At 36.5% G+C, this 24,583-nt stretch overlaps 1 protein-coding gene across 4 annotated transcripts in view; it reads right to left on the bottom strand.

Moving 5' to 3' along the window:
* MKLN1 (muskelin 1) overlaps positions 1–24,583 on the bottom strand; it is a 186,075-nt gene that overhangs the window by 4,875 nt on the left and 156,617 nt on the right. For all 4 annotated transcript variants that reach the window (XM_073899209.1, XM_025854921.2, XM_073899208.1 and 1 more), the window contains 4 exons: positions 20,567–20,681; positions 19,034–19,173; positions 12,637–12,739; positions 5,532–5,586 (listed from right to left, as the gene is read on the bottom strand). In XM_073899209.1, the coding sequence (XP_073755310.1) occupies positions 5,532–5,586; positions 12,637–12,739; positions 19,034–19,173; positions 20,567–20,681 (413 nt within the window). The remainder of the gene's footprint in view (positions 1–5,531; positions 5,587–12,636; positions 12,740–19,033; positions 19,174–20,566; positions 20,682–24,583) is intronic.

Here is a 24,583-nt window from a genome sequence, read left to right as displayed (position 1 = left end):
ACATTTGAATCAGCACAGGCACATGCTGTCAGCCAAGGGTGAACTGGGTGATGCTCTGCCTTCTTTTAGCACCTCTCATACTATAAACAAGTGTCCTTTTCAATCTACTGATGTCATATTTTTCACATTTTTGTGCTTTTTGTTGTGACTTCACTGCTTAAAATGGTCCCCAAGCATAGTGCTGAAGTGCTATCTAGTGTTCCTAAGTGGCACTTCCTAAAAAGGCCATGATGTGCCTTATGGAGAAAATACATGTGTTTGATAAGCTTCGTGCAATGTTAATTATATAAGGAACCTAACTCTGTATGTCCCATAGGAGAAATGGTTTAGTATTCACTAATTCAGTATCTCTTGTGACTTTACAGAACGTAACTATTGTAAATAAAGAAAATCACTGCATTTGTAGGTCTGTGTATATAGTTGGGTGTGAAAGTTGTTCAAGGAGAACCTTAAGCTGTATCTGTAGTCAAAGTTTTTTGTTTTTTTTTTTTAAATACATTAAAAAGGGGTAGGCACTAAGAAATGTAGATTCTAAATCTCATACTCCTAATCAGTGTGTCTCTCACTTCATTTTCATCATAAAATGGAATGAGGAACTAATTACTCAAGAGTAACAGACACTGATTAAAAAAAAAAAAAGAGTAACAGACACTGGTAAAGCTCAATGAGAAGTAGTATAATTGGCTTAGAGAGTGAACTCTGAAGCCGTACTATTAAAGTTTGTATCCTAGTTTTGCCATTCATTAGTACTATTCCTGGGCAAGTTACCTAAGCTTCTCTGTGTCCCAGTTTCTTCCTATATAAAAGGAGATCATAATAGTAACTACTTCATAGGATTATTATGGAGATTAAATGAGTTAAGACATGTACAGTGCTTAAAATAGTACCTGGACCCATAGTAAGTGTTCAATAAATACCAGCTATCGCTTTATCACTACTACCATCACTAAAGACAATGACTGCTCTAAAAAGAAAAGTGACCTATTAGGAATATATTTTTTTCTCTCTCTTTTTTTAAAGATTTATTTAATTTGGGGCGCCTGGGTGGCTCAGTTGTTAAGCGTCTGCCTTTGGCTCAGGTCGTGATCCCAGCGTCCTGGGATCGAGCCCTGCATCGGGCTCCCTGCTCAGCGTGGAGTCTGCTTCTCCCTCTCCCACTCCCCCTGCTTGTGTTCTCTCTCTCTCTCTCTGTGTCTCTGTCAAATAAATAAAATCTGTAAAAAAAAAAAAGATTTATTTAATTTATTTGAAAGAGAGGAGAGAGAATGAGCAGGAGGGGAAGAGGAAGAGGGAGAGAGAATCTGAAGCAGACTCCACGCTGAGCAAGGAGCCTCATGCAGGGCTCTGTCTTACCCTGAGATTACCACCTGAGGTGAAACCAAGAGTCGGATGCTTAACCGACTGCACCAGCCAGGTGCCCCTAGGAATATACTTTTAACTTAACATCCTATACTGACTAGGTAATGTTCCCTACTTCTGGTAAAGAAGAAATAGCAAGAATTCTCATTTTTCTCCTGGACACGTTTGTTGATCCTTTCTATTGCTAATAATAAACTTACTGTTATATAAAAAGTACCTGTAAACATGTGGGCTACAGACAAGAGGCTGAAGAAAGTATCTTGCTGAAATCTAAATTTGGTGGATATAGCAAAAGTATAAAGGCTAAAAGGGCATAGCAAATGCTGCGAAATTCTTAAGGCTCCTCATTCACAAATATCAACACAATGACAAAAAGAACTACTTTAGGCATAAAATGTTTTGAACATCTGTCTGAATTCATATTTTGCACATATTTGGACTCTGAAAGTCCTAAAAAGAGGTGTTAAGATAAAAAAAAGGCAATATGTACTACAGACCAGATTTTTCCTACTTGTCACATACCTTGCTGAAAATATGCTTAAACTGCTTCAGTGCATACTTTCTGGAAACAAGACACAGCTCTAAAAATTAGCAAAATGTCTGAGTTCAAGTTTAAAAGTACCCATAGCCACCAGAAGCTCTAAATTAAAGATCCCCAGAGGTGGCTTTTCTCTGATGTCAGTCATTTTTCAAAACTAAGATAATGCCAGCCAGCTATTTGTAAATCACTTTCCATCTTTTTATTTTTTTTTTTAAGATTTCATTTATTTACTTGACACTGAGAGAGGGAGAGAGCACAAGCAGGGGGAGCGGCAGGCAGAGGGAGAGGGAGAAGCAGGCTCCCCGCCGAGCAGGGAGCCCAATGCGGGGCTTGATCCCAGGACCCAGGATCATGACCTGAGCCAAAGGCAGACACGTAACCGCCACCCAGGCACCCCTGATTCTTTAAATTACATAGGACACTAATAAATACTTTCATTTAATTCTCAGTAAGAGGTTAAGATAAACAATTCTGAAGGAAGTCAGTCAGAAAGTTTGGTGGAGGCAAGTATTTTTGGAGAATTTGAAAATGAAATATTTAGTTTATCTGTACATGAAAAATATATACATCTAGGGGCATCTGGCTGGCTCAGTGAGTAGAGCATGTGACTCTCCATCTTGGGGTTGTGAGTTCAAGTCCCACACTGTGTGTAGAGATTACTTAAAAATAAAAATCTTTTTTTTAAAAAATGTATACATAGGGGCGCCTGGGTGGCTCAGTCATTAAGCGTCTGCCTTCAGCTCAGGTCATGATCCCAGGGTCCTGGGATCGAGCCCCGCATCGGGCTCTCTGCTCGGCGGGAAGCCTGCTTCTCCCTCTCCCACACCCCCTGCTTGTGTTCCCTCTCTCACTGTGACTCTCTGTCAAATAAATAAAGTTAAAAAAAAAAAATAAAATAAAAAATGTATACATATATACATGGAATAACCCATTTGGTTTCAATTCTTCTTTAAAAAAAAAGATTTCGGAGAGAGCATGCATGTGTGCACGCGCATGAGTGGAGGTGTAAAGGGGGCTGGGGGGCAGATGTAGAGGGAGAGGGAGAGAAGCAGACTCCCTGCTGAGTGCAGAGCCCCATGTGGGGCTCAATCTCATGAACCTGAGAACATGACCTGAGCCAAAATGAAGAGTTGGACGCTTAACTGACTGAGCCACCCAGGTGCTCCAAGATTACATTTTTAAGGGAGATAATAATAATAGTACCCTGAATGGAACACGTAGTGTTTTTTACTGTGCTAAGTGTTTTCCATAATTATTTTATTTAATTCTCTCAACAACTTGAGGTAAGTACTCTTATTATCTCCATCTTATAGAGATGGAGAAATTAATTATTAGAAAGGTGACTTGCTTGGGGTGCCTGGGTGGCTCACTCATTAAGCGTCTGCCTTCGGTTCAGGTCATGGTCCCGGGGTCCTGGGATCCAGCCCCGCATCAGGCTCCCTGCTTGGCAGGAAGCCTGCTTCTCCCTCTTCCACTCCCCCTGCTTGTGTTCCCTCTCTTGCTGTGTCTCTCTCTCTCAAATAAATAAATAAAATAAAATAAAATAAAAACAGGGTGACTTGCTCAAGGGCACTTTTGAAATTAGCAAGTGGCAAAGCTGATATCTGAGCCTAGATTCTGACTCTTAACCGCTCTCCTACATTCTCAACTCTTAACTACTAAAGATACTGCCTCCCTTCAGAGAAGGTAGGAAATAAAACCCCATAGGAATTTTCTTTTCATATTTTTTTCTATTGTTTGTATTGTCCTCATGTTATCTGAGGTTTGCTTGGAATCCAAGTAAAACAAACAGTTCCTGATAAAATATATTAGCTGGCAGTGAATAGGTCAGAGACCGAAGAAAGGAGTTAAGTTAAAGGTAAAATATTTGCTGACACCAGCCTAATGTATTTAAGTAACTGCCAAGAAATTCTTGTTCTAAAGGCTACATATGGGGGCACCTTGGTGGCTCAGTCGTTAAGTGTCTGCCTTCGGCTCAGGTCATGACCCCAGGGTCCTGGGACTGAGCCCCCCATCGGGCTCCCTGCTCGGCAGGAGGCCTGCTTCTTCCTCTCCCACTTCCCCTGCTTGTGTTCCCTCTCTCGCTGTCTATCAAATAAATAAAATCTTTTAAAAAATAAACAAATAAATAAAGGCTACATATAAGTCAGCCAGAGACATTTTAGTGTTGCCCACCAATAAAATAAAAATAATGGCTCTGGGCTGTGGTATCCATACATAACAAGGCACATGTTTATTCAAACAAAGTATCTATGTGCCAGGCTCCTAATTCATGTATCACTAAATCTCTGTTTCAAATGACGAAATTCACAAGGCTATGGACTTTCTAAAATAATGCTTATACCTAGGTTCTCCATCACAAGGTTGAGATCTCTATTAGCCTCAAGACATTTGCATGTATGGAATCGTGGTAAATGATTATCTAAATTTTCAGAGAACCTATGTTTTACGGCAGTCTGCTCAGTCCTGCCCTGTGGAATCCTATGTATTCTGGAATTAGAACTCAGAACTAGAGTTGCCTAGATCAATGGAGAAGCCTCAATTACTGGTTATGGAACAAGAAAGGGCAAGACCCCAAGGAAAATTCCTATTCTTTCCCATCTTACTGAAAAACACCAGAATTATATATGCTCTGTCTTTTCCTTTGAGGTACGGTTCACCTTTAGGAGACAAAAGGACAAACAATGAAGAAATTAAATTTATATTCCAAAATGTTATTTTCTTCCAGAGATAAAGAGTAGTATCTGAATTACATATCCTGGAAAATTTCAATATTACTGCTCAATTTTAAGGCAAACAATAATAGCAGTGGCATCAATGGAATTAATAAGCATTCACAGTGTGACCGTATTTTATAATGACAGGAGGAAAGCTGGAAATTCCCATACTTCAAAAGCCTACAATCTTGTTGAAAAAGTAAAGCTATCCTAATGACTTATCCTAATGAAAAGATTCTTAAAAATTGACCTGAATAAAGCTCTGGGTTGTGGAACTTCTACGAATTCCCCACTTCACTACAGTCTAGCTTACTTTAATAATTCATTAATACCAAATGAGAGTATTCCTAAATGAAGACCAATGCCCCTGTGTGGGGTGTCTGAGAAACACCGGAGTTTCAAGTAGAATCTATCTTAAACAATTAAGATAACAGCACACAAAAATTCCCATTTTCAGGAAAGAGATAAAGCATTTTCTCAGAGCTCAAAACATTTTTTCACTGCCTACCCCATCACTAATCTGTTGATCCAACACAACTCTGCAAAGAACAAACTGAGAGGAAAAATCATTCAACCAAGAAGTGTTATCTCATAGTAACTGTACCAGTAATTCACAGCCTACATTCCAAAACAATGCTATACAAGTTAATTTATTTTGATCATGCTTCTACTGCCATGTTTGCCTAATAACCTAGCAATTGGTGTAATAGGAACTGCAAACTAACCCATGAACTGGTGACTGATGCATGGAAAATAACTTTGTAGCAGGTTATTAGAAATTTTGCATGCTACCTTGAAACTTGCTCCATTTGTTTAGAAGAATATCTCACCTGATGTTTCATTTAAAAGAAACCAAAACCCAATTCCCCAAAGCTAGGGCATCTAAGCTGGATAAACTACACTGGAATACTTACCTAGAGCTGTAAAATCTGAACCAGATTTGAACAGAGCTGAAGCTAGGAGCTGAAACTGTAAAAGAAAAATAGAAGCAAGTTAGCTGGCTAAGCATATTAGAAAAAAATAACATACCATTTATTAGCCACTGTATTGTCTCTGCACATGTGCTGCCTAAGTCTATTCAACAAATAGTAACAAGAACACTACGTTTAGATTAAAGAATATGCTGATTTTTCTACTGGACTCCTTTCCAAAATACTGGACCAAGTCTTGGAATTATTTTATTTTTAAAACTTATTAAAGTATGTATTGTGAACAAACAACAGGTTAACTGAACTTGAGAATATTTAGAACTATGGTATTTACTTTAATTTGGGAGAACTATTCATCTTTATCTTGAATGAGGATGCTGGAAAATAGGTAAATTAAAGGAAGAGAGTAGACCAGTGAGTAGAATCTCAATGGAATTACTTAGCACTTTGTAAGACCTAAGTGGTTGATACCACTGATTCCTCAGGATGTATTTTATACCTGTGCTTCCAGCCTTTAAAACTTCAGGTATCAATCACATTAATATTTGTAAGCCCTGACGAGTGGTCTTTTGAAGGCCAGAAACTGGACAAATATCCTAGAGGAATTATCTAAGCAAGAGTTTAGGGAAAAAGGGAACAAAAGGAAGAATTTAAAATCTGTGTTTGTTTGTTTTTTAAATATTCTGGGTATTAGTCCTCTGTCATATATATCTACTGCAAGTATTATTTAGTCTGTGGCTTTTCTATTTTTCTAATGTCTTTTATGAAATTTTACTTCTGTTGAAATCCCAACTTATCAAGATTTTTTAAAAGATTTATTTATTTATTTGAGAGAGACTGCACATGGCAGGGTGGGGGGAGGAGGGTCGGGGAAGAGGCATAGGGAGAGAGAATCCCAAGCAGGCTCCATGCCCAGTGCAGAGCCCAAAGCAGGGCTCAATCTCACAACCTCCAGATCATGAGTCAGACACCTAACCGATAACCGATTTCCTACCCAGGCGCCCCCATATTTTTTCTTTTATGGTTCTTTTATGGTTACTGCCTTTGTGTCATTTCCAAGAAATCTCTGTCTATCCCAATGTTGTAAAGATGTTTTCTTCTTGAAGCTTTATTGTTTTAGATATTATATTTAGGTCCATCTTAAATTAGTTTTTGTGTGAGACAGGGGCTGAGATATCAGTACCATTTGTTAAAAAGACTTACCAATTCCCCATTGGACTTGGCATCCTGGCCAAAAAAATCAACTGATCACATACATGTGGGTCTACTTCTGCACTCTGTTCTGTTCTACTGATCTGTCTATCCCTAAGCCAGTACCACAATGCCTTGTTTATTGTGGCTTATACAGAATCTTGAAATCAGGTGGTATGAAACCTCTAACTTTGTTTTTCTATTTTCAAGTGTTTTGACTAGTTCAGGGCCTCTGCTTTTCCATATAAATTTTAGAATCAGTTTGCCTATTTTTTTCAACAACAAAGAAATCCAAACTTGCCATAATATTGATAGGGACCACATTAAATTAAAAACCAATTTGGGGAGAATGGGCATCTTAACAATTCTTAGTCTTTCAATCCATAAAATGTGATATCTCTCTCCATTTATTTCTTACAATAGACTTATTACTACATATTTATTGTGGGATTAATATAAACAGGTTTAAAATTTTCCAATTGTTCACTGCTAATATAAAAATATTGTTTTTTTTTTCTACTGACCTTGTATTCTGTAATCTTGCTAAATTTACTTATCTTAGTATTATTGTTTTGTAGATTACATGGGGTTTTCCATGTACACAATAATGTGATCTACACACAATTTTCCTTTCCAATCCATATGCTGTTTATTTCTTTTTCTTATGGCACTAGCTACAACTTCTGGCACAATGCTGAATAGAGGGTGTCTACTGACAGCAGACATCCTTTCCTTGTCATAATCTTTAGGGAAAGAGTTTTACAATTAAGTATAGTACTAGTTGTTATATTTTTCATAGATGCCCTGTATGAGATTTAGGAAGTTTCTTTTCAAGTTTACTAAGAATTTTTTTTTTTAATCATGAATGGGTTTTTAATCATGTCAAACACTTATTCTTCACTTAATTGAGATGATCTGTAGTTTTCCTCCTTTATTCTGTCAGGGTGGTGTATCACTGATTTTCAAATGTTAAACCAACCTTAAATTCCTAGAATAAACCCTCACTTGGTCATTGTGCATTAACCTTTTTATATATTGCTGGATTCAATTAACTAAAATTTTATTAAGAATTCTGCATCTACATTCACAAGAGGTCTATAGTTTTCTCTGCTTGTACTATTTTTATTGGGTTTTTACTGAGAAAGCCATTTAGAACTACAGTTTTCTTTGTTAGAAAGTTTTCAATTACAAATTCAGTCTATGTCTGTAATTGATACAGAGTTCCTTAAGATTTTCTAATTCTTCCTGTGTCTGTTCTGTTGTGTCTTCTAAGGAATTTGTCCATATCATCAAGTAGCTGAATTTGTTGACAGTTGTTCATAGTATCTCCTTATTCCCTTTTTATGTATCTATAGGGTCCATAATGATGCTAACAATTTATATTTTCACTATTTTTTTCTTTGTAAGTCTTGCTATTTTATTCACATTTTCAAAGAACCAACTTTTCTCTTTTTAAATTTTTTTCTTTTGTTTCCTATTTCACGAATTTCCTATCTTCTACTTATTTGAGGGTTAATTTGTTCCTCTTTTCTGACTTCTAAGGTGAAAGATAAACCCACTGGTTCTACATACAAAAGGACAGGGTGAAAACTATTATTTTAATAATCTGATTAAGTGGAACTGATATGTACTGGCCTGATATGTACAATAGGTACCAAGTGATATTACATAATCTGAATAAAGCCAGACATGAATATCCAACTATCACCTCAACGTATAAGGTTGGCTGTTCAACAGGCATCTCAACTGGAGATATCCAACATTATACTCCCGATCCCAGTCAGGAGCCCCCATCTATGACCACAAACTGGGTCTACCCAGGCACTTCTCATTTCAGTTGATAATAGCTCCATATACTCAGGCTAATAACTCTGGAGTCATTTCTTTCAAACCCTACATCCCATCGATCATAAAACTCTGTTGGTATTACTTTTTTTTAAGTTTTATTTAAATTCCAGTTAGTTAACATGTAGTGTAATATTAGTTTCAGGTGTACAATACAGTGATTCAACACTCCCATACATCACCCAGTGCTCACCACAACAAGTGCACTCCTTCATTCCCATCACCTGTTTAACCCCACGCCCCCCACCTCCTGGTAACCATCAGTTTGTTCTCTACAGTTAAGAGTCTGCTGGGGCACCTGGCTGGCTCAGTCAGTAAAGCGTGTGACTCTTGAGTTGGGGTTGTGTGTTTGAGGCCCACGCTGAGTGTAGAGAGTACTTAAAAAAGTCTGTTTCTTGGTTTGCCTCTTTTTTTCCCCCTCTTTGCTCATTTGTTTTGTTTCTTAAATTCCACATATGAGTGAAATCATATGGTATCTGTCTTTCTCTGACTGACTTATTTCATTTAACATAATACTCTCTGGCTCCATCCATACCATTGCAAATGACAAGATTTCATTCTTTTTTTATGGCTGAGTAATATTCAAGGGTGTGTGTGTATGTGTCAATTGATGGATACTTGGGCTATTTCCATATTTTGGCTATTGTAGATAATGCTGCTTATAAACATCAAGGTACACGTATCCCTTTGAATTAGTGTTTTTGTATTTTTTGGGTAAATACCTAGTAGTACAATTGCTGGATTGTGTGGCAGTTCTATTTTTAACTTTTTGAGGAACTTCCCTACTGTTTTTCCATAGTGGCTGTACCAGATTGCATTCCCACTGTTGGTTCTACTTTTAATATATATTGAGAATCTGATCTACTTTACTTCTATTTCTACTGCTGCTACTTTGGTGTGCACTACGATAATCCCTTGCTTAGATTTCTACAATCTCTTTTATAGGTCTCTCGGCCTCCATTCTTACTCTCCTTTAGTCTATTCTCAATACAGCAATCAATCAGAGTGATCTTAGATTTTAGTGATCTTAAGTCAGGTAAGACAAAGCAGACACATCACTCCTCTGCGTAATACCTTGACCTGGCTCCGTATTCATTTAGAGTAATAACCAAAGTCCTAACACTGACTTAGGAAGTCACTCACAGTCTGATCTCCCAATCCCTGCTCTTACCTCTCTGACCTCATCTGTGACCACTCCCATTATTCTTACCTCTACTCTGGCCACAGTGGCCTCCTTGCTGTTCTCCTAAACAAAGCCAGGATGCTCCCACCCTTGGGTCTTTGTTCTAACCCTCCCTTTGCCAGGAATTATCTTCCCCAAATTATCTACTTACATCACTTCCTCACACCCTTCAAGTCTTTGTGTACATCTTATTTCTAAATGAGGCCTATTAAGAGCATCCTATTTAATACTGCAACTGTCCAATTCTCACCCCTCCTAATTCTGATCTCTCTTTACCCTTTTTATCTCTCTTTAATTTTCCCATAATACCTATCATTACTAATGTACTACATAATTTGCTTATTTAATATGTTTATCATCTCTCACCACTAGTAATAAGTACCACCCAGGCAGATATTTTGCTTGGTTCACCAATATATTTCCTGTGCCTAGAAGAATGCCCGGCATATTGTAGGGACTCAATACACATCTGTTAAATGAATGACACCAGTACTTTGGAAGCTCAGCAGAAATGTAATTAATACAAAATGTGTAATACTGGCTCAAAACTTGTTTTTCTCATTCCTTCTCTATTATAGAATCTTCTCTGAAAACGGCAGAATTAATTTAGGCAAACTTGTCTCGGGCCTTTTCTAGAAAAAAAAAATCATTTTCATAGGGTTTATCAGCAGCTCATTGCCAATTTAGATTGCACGTTCTGGAGACTGGAGGAAAGCAAAAAATCATTATTTGGCATACAGCTGGTAGTCCATCATCATTTTTCCAATAATAGGCACAGTGATGATCATCATCATGATAACTGGCCTCCCAAAAAAGAGAAAAACCTAAAAACCACTTCTAGTTTCTGATACAATCATTTAATATAGTAAAAATTTTTGTAAAATATACAGAGAGAACAAAAACAAGCTTCTACAGAAAACAAATAGTAAGGTCTTTTTTGATAAGTGGAATGATATCTTATAAGGAAAGTGAAGATCTATATGCCTTACTAACAAATACTCTAAGTATATACCCTAGAACTGTCACCAAAGGATTTCTTTTCCCAAAACAAAATCCATTTACACATTTTTAAACAAAATAATAATCTTACAGACCAGTAATCCTCAATGTCAGCAGTGTTTTCTGTTACATAAGAGCAGGCGAGAGACTCTTAGGGTGAGGGTATTGTTTTGAAAAAGTCTCTGAAGCAATTCTGATGCTGACACACACACACACACACACACACACACACACACACAGTACCATTTTAACTAACTTCTATTAGGTCTAAACAACTCTTGATACATAAAGCTTTTAAAAAATGGAAGTCTGTGGCATATAAAATCATAATTTCAAACTACAGAGGAGAGGAGAAAAAGAGAAACCTGCTACCAAAATTTTTAAAATGGCTCTGTTTGAACTTGAGATACCTCCCTGTCCTGGTTTTTCCCATTAGCTTAGCTTTAAGAACAAACTGTCTGTTTTCTTTGGCCTACTTGCAGTTCACACAGCTGAATTTATTTACTTTGCAATATTTTGTTTTGGTTTGGTTTTAAAAAATAAGAGAAAAATGAATGTTCCCGGGTTAGAGCCATTTTAGATAGACTATGGAGAAAACACAAGGAAATCTATTTATAACTTTCAAATGCATGGTCTAATAAAAATGAAGATTAATAGACTCTTTACAACTACGTTCAGTTATAAGCCATAAAAGATGAAACCAAACATACTCTGCTACTTGGCAAAACTATGACAGTTTCACCATTTCAAATAGTATCATGAATTGATTGAAGACTCAAGGAGAGACAATTAACTGTCCCCCTTCGGGGGAAGGGGTTCCTAAAACTGATTCTCCGCCTAGGGAAGGGTTATAACCCAAACTGACTAAGAGCAATCAGACTTATTTTCACAGTAGGCAACTATGAAAGAGAACCTCTTTGTTTTGGTGCCAAGGAAATGCAGGCTCTACTGCTGGAAAGTACAACGAACCTGGTACCTGCAAGTGATTTGACATTAAATCTGAAACCTGTGTCATCACTGAACAAGAAAAAAGCACTGCTTGATGGCTATTGCAAAGCCAAAGCAAAGCAACAGAGAACAGGGAAATGGATGGTTGGGACAGAATTATATACCATCAGCACCAGTTCTGTGAGTGGAAGGCAAAATGGACTGCAGTTCACATGCTGCTCGATGAATATGCACAAGGACGCTTGGCAAAAGTTAAAAGTGACAAAAGGAATCTCAGCAGTTAGTAGGAAGACAGGCTGTCAGACTATGAAACTCACTGCAGGTGTATTCACACACTGTAGATAAACAAATATGCCCTAAAAATATTACATCTTCTCTTTTCCCTCCAGTATTAGTAAGAAAAAAAGCCCTGAAAAGTAATGATCTGCTACTAATTTCTCAAGGTCAGGGACTCCTGATGAAAGAAGTCAGTACACTGTAGCTGAACTATTCTGCTATGACATTCATATAACTAAATATCAAGGTAGCAGGGATTCTACTCCTACCAACCACTCTTCACTTTCTTCTTATGAAAGAGGAGAGTTTTCTTTCTTCTCTTATGGGATTTTGGAGTATCAAGAGAAAAGTTTATATTGAGCCATTATGTAATCCTTAAGTGAAAGAAGCATGGGACTACAGAAGTAAAAATTTCTATTTCCTTCCCAACACACAAAACTCATGTCTAAGCTAAAACTTTAAACCTGAGAATCCTTTTCTGAAAGGATCAAGGGCTTTTTGTGTGACCTGAACCTTTTATCATCACATGAAAGTAAGCCTATTCAATTTTTATTTCATCTGCTCTGGGCTACTTTAAAAATTATTAGTGTCATCATATTTTCCTCATTTTCCTTTAAACATCTAAGAGAAAAAATAGCAAGTTTTTACCTCTTTCGTCTCTTCTGGGTCTGAATGATCCACAGTTATATAAAGATCGTTTTGTAAATATTTCAGAGCACTAAGGGGGTCCATTTGGGCCTTTTCTTCAAACCTAGAAAATGTAAACAAGAATAATAATTGTCTGGAGTTACGAGAAAACATCAGAAATGTCATTCAGACCTGCAGTGGAATACTCTGTGTCTGAGGAGTCATTGCGGGTATCTAACAAAAACCTGTGTTTGGGAATCCAGAAGTGCAAACACTGCCCCGGAGAAGTAATGGTAATGCCAGGTGGGCACAGGCATCATGGTGCTAGAGACTGAGGGGAGCACTTCCTACCCTCCTCTAAAACTACAAGCTAAGATTAAATCAACTATGAAACATAGTGAATATGTCAAATATTTTACGTAACAAAACTGCAAAAGAGCTGAATATGTTTCATAAAAAACAAGTAGAGCTAAAATAAAAATACCTGGTTAGATCTGTGTAATATACATTCCACCAGAGGTGCCTAACGGGTACTTTAGAAACAGAAATGAGTAGTTTCTTTTCTATCATTAACACTGATTGAAAAAATATATATTTTAAATTGATTAAATATTTTTAATAAGATTATTTCCTGTCTCAGTCAATAATAATAAAAACAACCGTAGCAATTACTTATCAAGCGTGTTATGTGCTAGACACTGTATTGAGTATTTTACATATATTACTTCATTTACCCCCACTTTGATGACAATAAACTTTTATTATTTTTTACAGATGAGAAACTGAGGCTCAGAATGAACTCGGCCAAGATAAGAGCTAAAAAATGGCATAAGTAGAATCAAACGCAGATCCATCTGATTCCAAAGGCTGAAAAGAAAACAATGAGTTAGTTCTCTAACAGAAAAAAAATCTGCTTGGGACTGTTTATCTATTTAAATCTTTTGTTATGGCATAATTATATATGGATTTATTTGTAATAAGTTGGTATGCTTTTCAAAATATTGTACAGAGAGAAAGAAAAGAAGACATTTGATTTCACTTGGGAAAGGAAAACAATGAGCCTTTCACAATGGTGTTCAGGCTGATGGCATCAATAATTTCCTGTGTTTAGAGCTCATCTCAGAGATAGAGTACCTGTATTTCAAGCAGGGCAAAGACTAGCAAAATTTTACAGCTCTGTTGTATCAGATAGTACCATGCCTGTCAGCTAGCCTTCAAGCCCTCAGATGAGAGAGCTCCTTAGGCAGAGGTCATGTTACTCTACCATCTTGTCCAAAATGGGTTAGACCAGTTTTGGCACCTGAGACAAAAGCAATCCTCTGAAACTTGATCAGCAGTCTATAAAGTAGCCTGGCAGAATTATTCCCAATAGGGATACTCTCCCCAGGGAGCCCTCTCTAAGAAGATACTCTCTTAGAGAACCTGAATGTGAGATACACAAGGACATAAAAGACACACAAAACACAGAAGTCAGTAAATAGAAGACATGAGATGGTAGGTAGATCCATTTTCCTAGAAGGTGTGTTTTCTCTCTTTTTTCTAAGCTTTCTTTGGCCTGCAAAAACTCATCATTGGATTTATGTCTGCAATCTAGAGTTCTATTTCAGCCAACAACTGTGTCCTGTACCTAGAAGAACAGAAATTAACCCTATTAAAAAGTTCTTCTTTTGTTCCTTTCTACCCCAAATTGTTGATAAGTCTGTAAATTTCAATGTTATAGGGAAAAATAACAGTGGTATTTATTTACTGTACTGCATGGTACCATTAAGAACAAAGACACATTTCTTGGCATACAGTATACTTTTCTCCTTCCAAATTTATATTTTAACTAAACAGAATACGTAACTGTTTTCCATAAGAACAATAATGAAAATAAACAAGCCAGCCCAGCAGTATAGAGTAAGGTCCCACAGAATGAAACACTAGTTATCCATTTTGATATGAAATTTAAATTAAAAAGGTAATTCTCAGGCTCTATTTCAATTCATATAAAGCAACTTCTATCTATTCTGCCTGCAATGTAGCAATGTCCCTCAAACTCTTAAATTCATCTAAGGGTTGGTAGAAAAAAAAAGTCTATGTCTTTTCAAATATCTAAAATGGGCCTGGGGCACCTGGCTGGCTCAGGCAGAGGAACATATGACTCTTTGATCTAGGGCTTGTGAGTCTGAGCCCCACACTGGGGGTAGAGATTACTTAAAAATCAAATCTTTAAAAATAAATAAAAATAAATAAAAATAAATAAGTAAATAAATAAATAAAATGGGCCTTTGACTATCAGTTCAAATTAGTAGTAGACAAGATTCTCAGGATGCCACGACTACTCTCCTTTCATACACATATCCAATCCATCAAGAAATTCTGTTGGAGCAATCTTCAAAGTTTATCCAGAATCTTACTGGGCTTTCTTGATCTCTTTTATGGAGTGTCTCTCTTCCTCTGCCTTCTCTCAAATGGTGGCGGTCATCAGATAATGCCAACATCTCTCTACTCTTCTAAGCCAGCTCCTTTTCTTTGTTGATGACTCACAAATGTAATAATCAGCACATGCCTTTCCTCCAAATGCTAACACATGATCTCTAAAACCTAAAGCGCACCAAACTGAACTCATCCTTCCCAACAAACAAACCTGTTGTTTCTGAAGAATTCCCCATCTGAGTGAAAACAGCCACACCCTTTTACTCAGTTCTTTTGGAAGAAAACCTAGAATGGTTTTTATTAAAAGAGAAATCTGAGTGTGTTATTCCTCTACGTAAAATCTTTTAATGCTCTCCTTTCGCTCAGAGTAAAAGCCAAAGACCCTTCACCAATTGTCCCCTTCTTATCTCTCTGACCTCATTTACTACCACAATCACCTCACTCATTCTACTTCTACCACACTGTTCTCCTCAATTTATTCCTCAAATAATCCAGGCATATTTTTAACCTCAGAGCCTTGTCTATTACCTATCTGGAACACTTTTCCTCTCAAATATCTACATGATTCGTTCCCTCATATTCTTTATTTTTTTAAAAAGATTTATTTATGTATTTATTTCAGAAAGAGAGAGAGAGAGAGAGAGAGGGCGAGCGCGGGTGCAAGTTGGGGGAGGGGCAGAGGGAGAGGGAGAATCTCAAGCTGACTCTGCACTGAGTACAGAGCCCGATGTGGGGCTTGATCTCATGACCATGAAATCATGACCTGAGTCCTGAAATCAAGAGTCGGTTGCCTAACTGACTGAGCCACCTAGGTGCCCTTCTTCCCTTGTGTTCTTTAGGTCACTACTCACCTTTGCAGTGAGGTCTATCCTAATATTCTTATTTAAAAATCACATACCCAGCTCCCTAACTTGTACAAAATAGTTCTTAACCTGTTTTAGTTCTTTTTCATAATACTTATTAACATATAAATTCCTTATTATGTTTACTGCTAGTCTTCCTTCAAAAGACAGAAACTTGGGGATAGGAATTTTTGCTTATTTTCTTCACTGACATATCCACAGAGCCTAGGATAATATCTAGCACATAGTAGGTGCTTAATAAATATTTCTGCAATAAATGAAATTTCACTGATGTATAAAGACCCACAGGTAGTTGTTCTGGCCATTTTATACATGAGCAAAGTGATCTCCAGAAAGATGAAGTTACAAGGCTTAAAGATCAATCCAAGGTTCAGGTCAAGTACTTTTTCCAATATAAGACATGAGCTCCTAAAACTGAAGTCAAAATGTAATCACAATCAGAAAAGAATAATACTGTGTTCCATATTTTTATGCTACTATTACTACTCTAAATGAAAATACTCTATCTCAGTCATTAACTGTCTGCCTTCGGCTCAGGTCATAATCCCAGGGTTCTGGGATTGAGCCCTGCATTGGGCTCCGTGCTCAGCGGGAAGCCTGCTTCTCCCTCTCCCACTCCCCCTGCTTGTGTTCCCTCTCTGGCTCTGTCTCTTTCTGTCAAATAAATAAATAAAATCTTAAAAAAGAGAAGAAAAGAAAATACTCTATATAAATGGATAGGGTCTTTAAACGTTAAATTCTCCTTTCAGGGCTTTTCTGGTTTCAGTTCTGAGATGAGCTAGCATACTTCTTTTCCCATGGTAGAAAATTTCAAAGGCTGCTTCTCTGACCCATCACACGAACTTGTTGCCTCTCAGCTTCAGGCACTATTTTATGAACCATTCTCATCCTCACAAAATTTGCTAGAGTTTCATCATATACTTAAAGGTTTAAATGATTTGTTACTGATTATTATCTTTTATTCTTTATCCACTGACATTCCTTACTTTACGCCTTTTACCAGCACAAGTCACTAACAATGGTGTTCGTACTTAAAACTTAAAACATACCATAATATATTTCAGATTTCCACAAACTGTCATTTCACCTGCCCACTGATATATTTTCAAAAGAGAAAAACATCCGTCAAAGATTAAAAAAAATAATAATACTTCTCACAATGGTGTGGCTGAGAAAATGAATAATCCTACTTACTTCCGGAAGGAATGAAAATTAACTTTCTGGAGGGCAACTGATAATTCACCAATTCTACCAATATCCTACAGAATTTTTGGGTAGGGGTAGATATGGAAGTATGTAATAATATTACAGTATTATTTATAAGCTGGAAGTAGTCTAAATATTTTACAAAAGTAAACTAATTACACATAAACTAGAACACTATGCAGCCATTAGAATTCTAATTTGTATTTGTATTTATTAACATGGTAATAAGATGTTTGTAATATATCATTCATTGAAAGAAATCAGATTCAAAGCACTATGATCCCTATTTTTCAGTTAAACAAAAATATATGTGTGCACATATAAAGGATACAACAACCACAACAGTAAGTTGTTATTTCTCAATGACGGGATGATGCATGATTCAATTATTTTGCAGGGTGAGAGGGCTTATTTTTTTTTTTACTAACCATACATTACTTTTTTAAATTAAAAGCCAGAGGAAAGTGTTTATAAGTGAATTCAAATTCTTTACATATAGTACTAAAAAATCTCCTCTATTCTCCAATGGGCTCCTGCTCAGGAAATTTTTAAAAAGCTCAATTTAATATACAAGTACCCATTACTGTATCTGAAGCAGAAAAAGAATGCTGTAATTTCCTTAAATTTGTCTCATCCTTGAAAAACTAACTGTAACATTAAGTAAAATACTAAGGAATAAAATTTTAGCAGTGTACACCTTAGTTGAAGGTGCCTCAAGTTTAAATCTTATTAATAAAACAAAATTTATCTCGTCATCCAGTCAACAAGAGGATTCAGACCCTTTCTCCTGTAGATTCTACAGGAAATACACTAATTACAGTACTGCCAAAGTAACAGAAGTAACTAGCTTCTGTTATTAATTTATCTTTCAAGCACTTGTGAAAACAGAGAAAGGAACAATAAGTAAACATGATATGATAAAGGAAAACAGTTTAATAATTTATACCAGAGATTTTTATGTATTTATATTCTACATAAAATAAATATATATAATAGACATATAAACATGTATGTGTAAATACACAGACATACGTGTATGCATGTGTAGTGGTGATGGTGGTGGTGAAGTGATGAATGCTGGAGCCATATCCTGGCTGTGTTGCTTACAGCTGAGTGACCCTAGATGAATTATATGACCCATTTAAAAATACCCCATTGCTTCTTTTATGAAAATAGTGATAAGAACAGTACTTATTCAATTGTCTCATTGTAGGAATAGTATGTTAGATCTAGCACACAAAAATTGCTCAATAAATGGTAACTATTATCATTAAAGCCTAAACTTCTCCTTCCAAACTATAAACTTTTCTTACCTTCGAACATTATCAATAACTAAAAGGACAGATATGCTTTTCTACACTTTTCAGTAGCTTATCATCACCTGCTAGGGCTCAAAAGCAAACATGACCCAGGAGATATATACGAAAATGTTTGACTACATGATTTTGCAATTAAATGGCAAAGTTAATGATGTGAAACCAAAATCATATTTGAAGTTGTATTCTGAAACATCAGATTAAGAAGATAGTTAGTCAACTATATCATCGCATTCACTGTTAAGAAAGTTACCAATAGGCTAGGCATATGGCAATAATATAGTACTGATGTACTTTGTACTGAGTAGGCCTTGAATTACTGGAAGATAGGTTCATCACCTTCATAGAAATTTCTTCCATTTAACAGTTGCAAAATTTCCTTGTTCTATATCTAGAAAATTTTAGCATCAATATGTATCTTCACTTTGTATCTTCCGAAAGAGGAAAGCAAAAATAAGGAAAATAAAAGGACATTTACAAGAGTCATGATCTTCACAGTATTTACACTGTAGTATTAGTAGATTTCCAAAGACAAAGCCCTATTTCCAAAGTCGAGGTAACACCAGCAATAGCTAATAATGTTAAATAAAAGTTTTCAGTGAATTATTTTTATACCTGTGTTTTCTTATGAGGTACTTGCAGTGCCTCAGTAAGTAATCTTTTGAAGGCCTACATAACTTCAGTGACCAGAAGTCATCTAATCTCATCTTTGGAGAGCAAGATTTTCCTGGATTCCCACCAAATAAATAATGAACCTAAAATAAACAAAACAAGTCACACTTTAAGATGTATGCAATACTCCGGAAACTACAGAAGTCATAATAAAATTTCTTCATTTTGGTAGCAATGTGTAACAGTAATAATTAAAACATTACTGCATTTCTAACAAAGGCTTCTTTTGATGTTTCTCACTTCCATTTTACTTTAAAGTACTGCGGCTACTTCCTTAAGCTGAATTTTAGATTAAAATGAGCTGTATTACCACAATTATACTGACAATGGAAGACGTGAAACAAAAGCAGTGATAGTAAGAAGCTAATCCACGATAAAGAGTTTACTTAGGGCAACAAATAATGGAAATTATTAAGTTAACCAAGTGTTGATCATAATAACAAACAAGATCTTTAATAAAACTCTGACACACATGTTGAATCACTGAAGGTCAATAGTAACAAGAACTTTTTAAATTTTGGCATCTTAATTTTGCTTTAGGCTTACTGCCAAATATTAAGTGGTACATATAATTTGTGATATAACTTGTAAAATATTACATTTTTCAATACCAAAAAAAAGAAATGAAAAAGGATTGCAATAATGATTTCATTGGTATAATTTTAGTGATATTCTGTACTTCAACAAAGTGTTAAAACAGTTCCTGAAGTTTTGAAAACATGTATGTTCAACAGTGTTATACAAGAGCGATATTACTTCTATCCTACAGATCAAAATTCATTTACCCTTTAATCTGGGAGACTCAAAAAGAGAAAGGGCTTTTATTCACTCTTAGGGTATCATTTACCTAAAGGTCTGAAGTGATATAGAATTTAAATAGTCACCTATGGCCCATACAAAAGGAGTACAAGCTTTGTCAATAAGTTATTGTATAATCTGAGCCCAATCACTAAACTATATGTAAAGTTTAAGGGAGACACAGTTTAAAGAAACCACCCTGAACACTTAGTGACACTAAAACTTGAGAATGCAGGACTGTTTTTGTGACGCCAACAGAAAAAACACGTCACGTCACAGGAAAAATAAAGATAAAAAGACTCCTTACACAATAGGAAAACCTAAAATCAGAAGTTACATATACTTTTTCATTTCATGGGACAAGGTATCCTAATGCTAAAAACTGTAGATTTTTTAGTTGGATATTGATATTGTAGAAACAAGAGGTCATGCTATGTATCTGATCTATGCAGCTACAAAGCAAAGTGCAAAAGTGCCAGAAACTTTGGACTATGGAAAATGGTTATTCTCTTAAGGAATTTTAGGGAGAAATGATATTGGATGTCTGCTATATATTCTATGATGTCTGCTATATAACTTTTTATTCAAATGCACTTAAAAATAATCAGAAACATTTATTTTGGGATTCTATCAGATTAGAGGTCTTGGAAAGTTTACAAGTCGATGTAGTTATGCTACCTTGTGTAACTCATCATATACAAGCTGATGGGCAAATCTTGGACATGGTTCTTCCTCCTGAAGACTTTTACTTGGATTATCCTTTGCAGCTTGATCATTCTTATAGACGCAAGACCTGCAAGACATTGCTTTTTAAGGCATTCTATCCTAAAATTAGCAGCATATATAATGTTAATAGAACTTTAGCAAGCAAATTAACTGGATGTCTAATTCCAACAAAAAATTTATAAATTTGTTCACATCAAATCTTAAAAGTTCTGGTCATGCTCACACAATAGTATAAATTTGTTAGAATGGAATTCTTACATTCTTTTAATGTCCATCCAAAACCTCACTTAAGAACAACCTATTTCACATTATGAAACACGGACAGCATATATGCAAGTTCAAACCAAAGTCTAAAGGACAAGATAATTCCATCTATTTATTCACAATAAAAAAACTCACAGATTTCTTTCAGTTTTACTGCTTAAAATAAATGTCCTACTTTGGAAATAATAAATTCCTTAGTTGCAAGCGTGGAGGAAGTTCTCTGAAGCTCCTGTTCTGTAAAATATCTACTTATGCAGTAATCACAGAATGTTTGAGCTGGATTCTCTGGGCCATTGTTTTCCAAAGCAAAATGTGCAGCACTAGTTCTGTGAGACTACTCTGTGACTTAAAGGTCCTGGTTTGAAAACACTAAATAATGCCTCCCACCCTGCTCTACTGAGATCAGTTAATTTGTCAAAATTAAGACCACTGGGAGGGGAAGGGAAGGAAAAATAAAATAAGATAAAAACAGAGAGGGAAGCAAACTGTAAGAGACTCTTAAATATAGAGAACAAACTGAGCCTTATTGGAGGGGAGGTGGGTTGGGGTGGGGGAGATAAGCTTAATGGGTGATGGGCATTAAGGAAGGTACTTGTTGGGGTGAGCACTGGGTGTTTTTTTGTTTGTTTGTGTTTTTTTAAAAGATTTTATTTATTTATTTGACAGAGAGAGACACAGTGAGAACAGGAACACAAGCAGGGGGAGTGGGAGATGGAGAAGCAGGCTTCCCGCCGAGCAGGGAGCCCGATGCGGGGCTCGATCCCAGGACCCTAGGATCATGACCTGAGTGAAAGGCAGATGCTTAACGACCGAGTCACCCAGGCGCCCCGAGCACTGGGTGTTTTATGTAAATGATGAATCACTAAATTCTACTCCTGAAACCAATACTATACTATATGTTAACTAACTTGAATTTAAACAAAACAGAACAAAACCAAGACCACCTGGGAACATTAAAAAAAAATTGTTCTCAATTTCACACATCTACTTAGTAGCAAAATCTAGACTAAAATACAATGCTCTTGACTTCCAGACCAGGAATCATCTACTAACTGAAAAATTCAGAGGTAAAATCCATTCACAGAACAAATTGTATACATAGGCACCAATACTGACTTCTTTTCTCAATATAGGCATACACCTCTGAGATGTTGTGGGTTCAGTTCCAGACCACCACAATAAAGCAAATACTGTAATTAAGTGAGTCAAAGGAATTGTTTCCCAAAGCATACAAAAATTATGTTTATACTCTTCTGTGGTCTATTAAAACTATGCAACAGCATTATGTCTACAAAAACAATGTACATACCTTAATTAAAAAAATACTTTATTGCTAAAAAAATGCTAACCAACCTCTGAATTTTCAGCAAGTCATAATCTTTTTGCTGGTGGAGGGGCTTGCCTCAATGTTGATGGCTATTAAATGATCAGAGTGGTGGTTGCTGGGGCAATTTCTTAAAATAAAACAGTTGACCCTTGAACAATATGGGTCTGAACTACAAGGATCCAATGTAATGCAGATTTTTTTACTTTTTTTACATTTTCTCTTTCCTTATGATTTTCTTAACATTCTTTCCTCTATCTTACCTTAAGAACACAGTATATAATACATATAACATATAAAATATGTATTAGTAAACTGTTTATGTTATTGACAAGGCTTCTGATCAACAGTAGGCTATTAGTAGTTGGGTTTTTAGGGAGTCAGGTTATACATGGAATTCCAACTGTGTGGGGGTTGGCACCCCTAAGGCCTGTGTGGTTCAAGGGTCAAGTATAATGAAATTCACTGCATCAACTGACTCCCTTTCATCAACTATTTCTCTCTAGCATGCAACGCTGTTTGACAACATTTTACCCATTAGTAGAACTTCTTTCAAAATTGGAGTAAATCCTCTCAACCCTGCTACTGCTTTATTGACTAAGTTTATGTAATATTCTAAATCCTCTGCTGTCATTTTTACAATCTTCACAGAGTCTACAACAGGAGTAGGTTCCATCTCAAGAAGCCACTTTATCTCTCGCAGCAATGCAGTGACATTGTCAGGCTCCACTTCTAATAATGGTTCTCTTGCTCTTTCCATCACATCTGCAGTTACTTCCTCCACCAAAGTCTTGAACCTCTCAAAGTCATCCAGGAAGGCTGGAATCAACTTCTTCCAAATTCCTGTTCATGTAGGTATTTTGACCTCGTCCCCTAAATCTGAATGCTCTTCAGGGCATCTAGAATGGTGAATCCTTTCCCAGAAGATTTTCACTTTTCTTTGCCCAGATCCATCAGAGGAATTCATAATCTACAGCAGCCGTAATCTTACGAAATGTATTTCTTAAATAAGAAGACTTCAAAGTTGAAATGACTCACTGATCCATAGGCTACACAATGAATGCTGGGTTAGCAGGCATGAAAACATTAATCTCATTCTCCATCTCCATTAGAGCTCTTGAATGACCAGGTGTGTCCTCAATGAGCAGTAATATGAAATGAATCATTTTTTCTGAGCACTCAGTCTCAACAGTGGGCTTAAAATGTACAGTAAACCATACTGTAAACAGATGTGCTGTCTTTAGGCTTTGTTGTTCCATTTACAGAGCACAGGCACAGCAGATTTATCATAATTTTTTTTATTAAAGATTTTATTTATTTATTTATTTATTTGAGAGAGAGAGAGAATGAGAGACCGAGAGCACGAGAGGGAAGAGGGGCAGAGGGAGAAGCAGACTCCCCGCTGAGCAGGGAGCCCGATGTGGGACTTGATCCCGGGACTCCAGGATCATGACCTGAGCCGAACGCAGTCGCTTAACCAACTGAGCCACCCAGGCGCCTTATCATAATTTTTAAGGGTCCTAAAATTTTCAGAATGATAAATGAGCACTGTCTTCAACTTAAAGTTACCAACTGCGTTAGCGCCTAACAAGTTAGTCAGCTTGTCCCCTGAAGCTTTGAAGCTAGGCACTGACTTCTCCTCTCTAGCTATGGAAGTCCTCAATGGCATCTTATTCCAATTGGAGGCTGTTTCATCTACAATGAAAATCTGCTGTTTATTGTAGTCACCTTCATTAATGATCATAGTTAGATCTAAGATAACTTGTAGCTTCTATATCAACACTTAGACGTTACCAAGACAGCTTCTTTCCCTAAACCTCAGGAACCAACCTCTGCTAGCTTCAAACTTCTCTTCTGCAGCTTCCTCACCTCTCTCAGCCTTCACAGAATTGAAGAGTTAGGGTCTTGCTCTGGAGCAGGCTTTGGCTTAAGGGAATTTTGTGGCTGGTTTGATCTATACAAACCTTTAAAACTGTCTTCATATCAGCAATAAGGCTGTTTTGCTTTATCATTCATGGGTTCACTGGAACAGCACTTTTAATTTCCCTCAAGAACTTTTCCTTTGCATTCACAACTTGGCTGTTTGGCACAAGAGGACTAGCTTTCTCTCCCTCACTTGAACACTTAGAGGCCTTTGTAGGGTTATTAATTAGCCTAATTTCAATATGGTTATGTCTCAGGGAATAGGGAGGTCTAAGGAGAGGGAGAGAGATGAGGGAACAGACGGCTGGTGGAATGGTCAGAACACAAACAATATTTATAAATTAAGTTCACCATCTCGTATGGGCACAGTTCATGGCACTCCTAAAACAATTACAACAGTAACATCAAAGATCAAAGATCACTGATAAGCATAATAAATATAATAATAATGAAAAGAT

The sequence above is a fragment of the Callorhinus ursinus genome, unplaced genomic scaffold, assembly GCF_003265705.2.
Source record: "Callorhinus ursinus isolate GAN/ISIS: 27379988/994484 unplaced genomic scaffold, GSC_fseal_2.0 scaffold12, whole genome shotgun sequence".
NCBI lineage: Eukaryota > Metazoa > Chordata > Mammalia > Carnivora > Otariidae > Callorhinus > Callorhinus ursinus.
The sequence above is the reverse complement of the archived record's forward strand: the minus strand, read 5'-3'. Positions and strand labels throughout refer to the sequence as shown.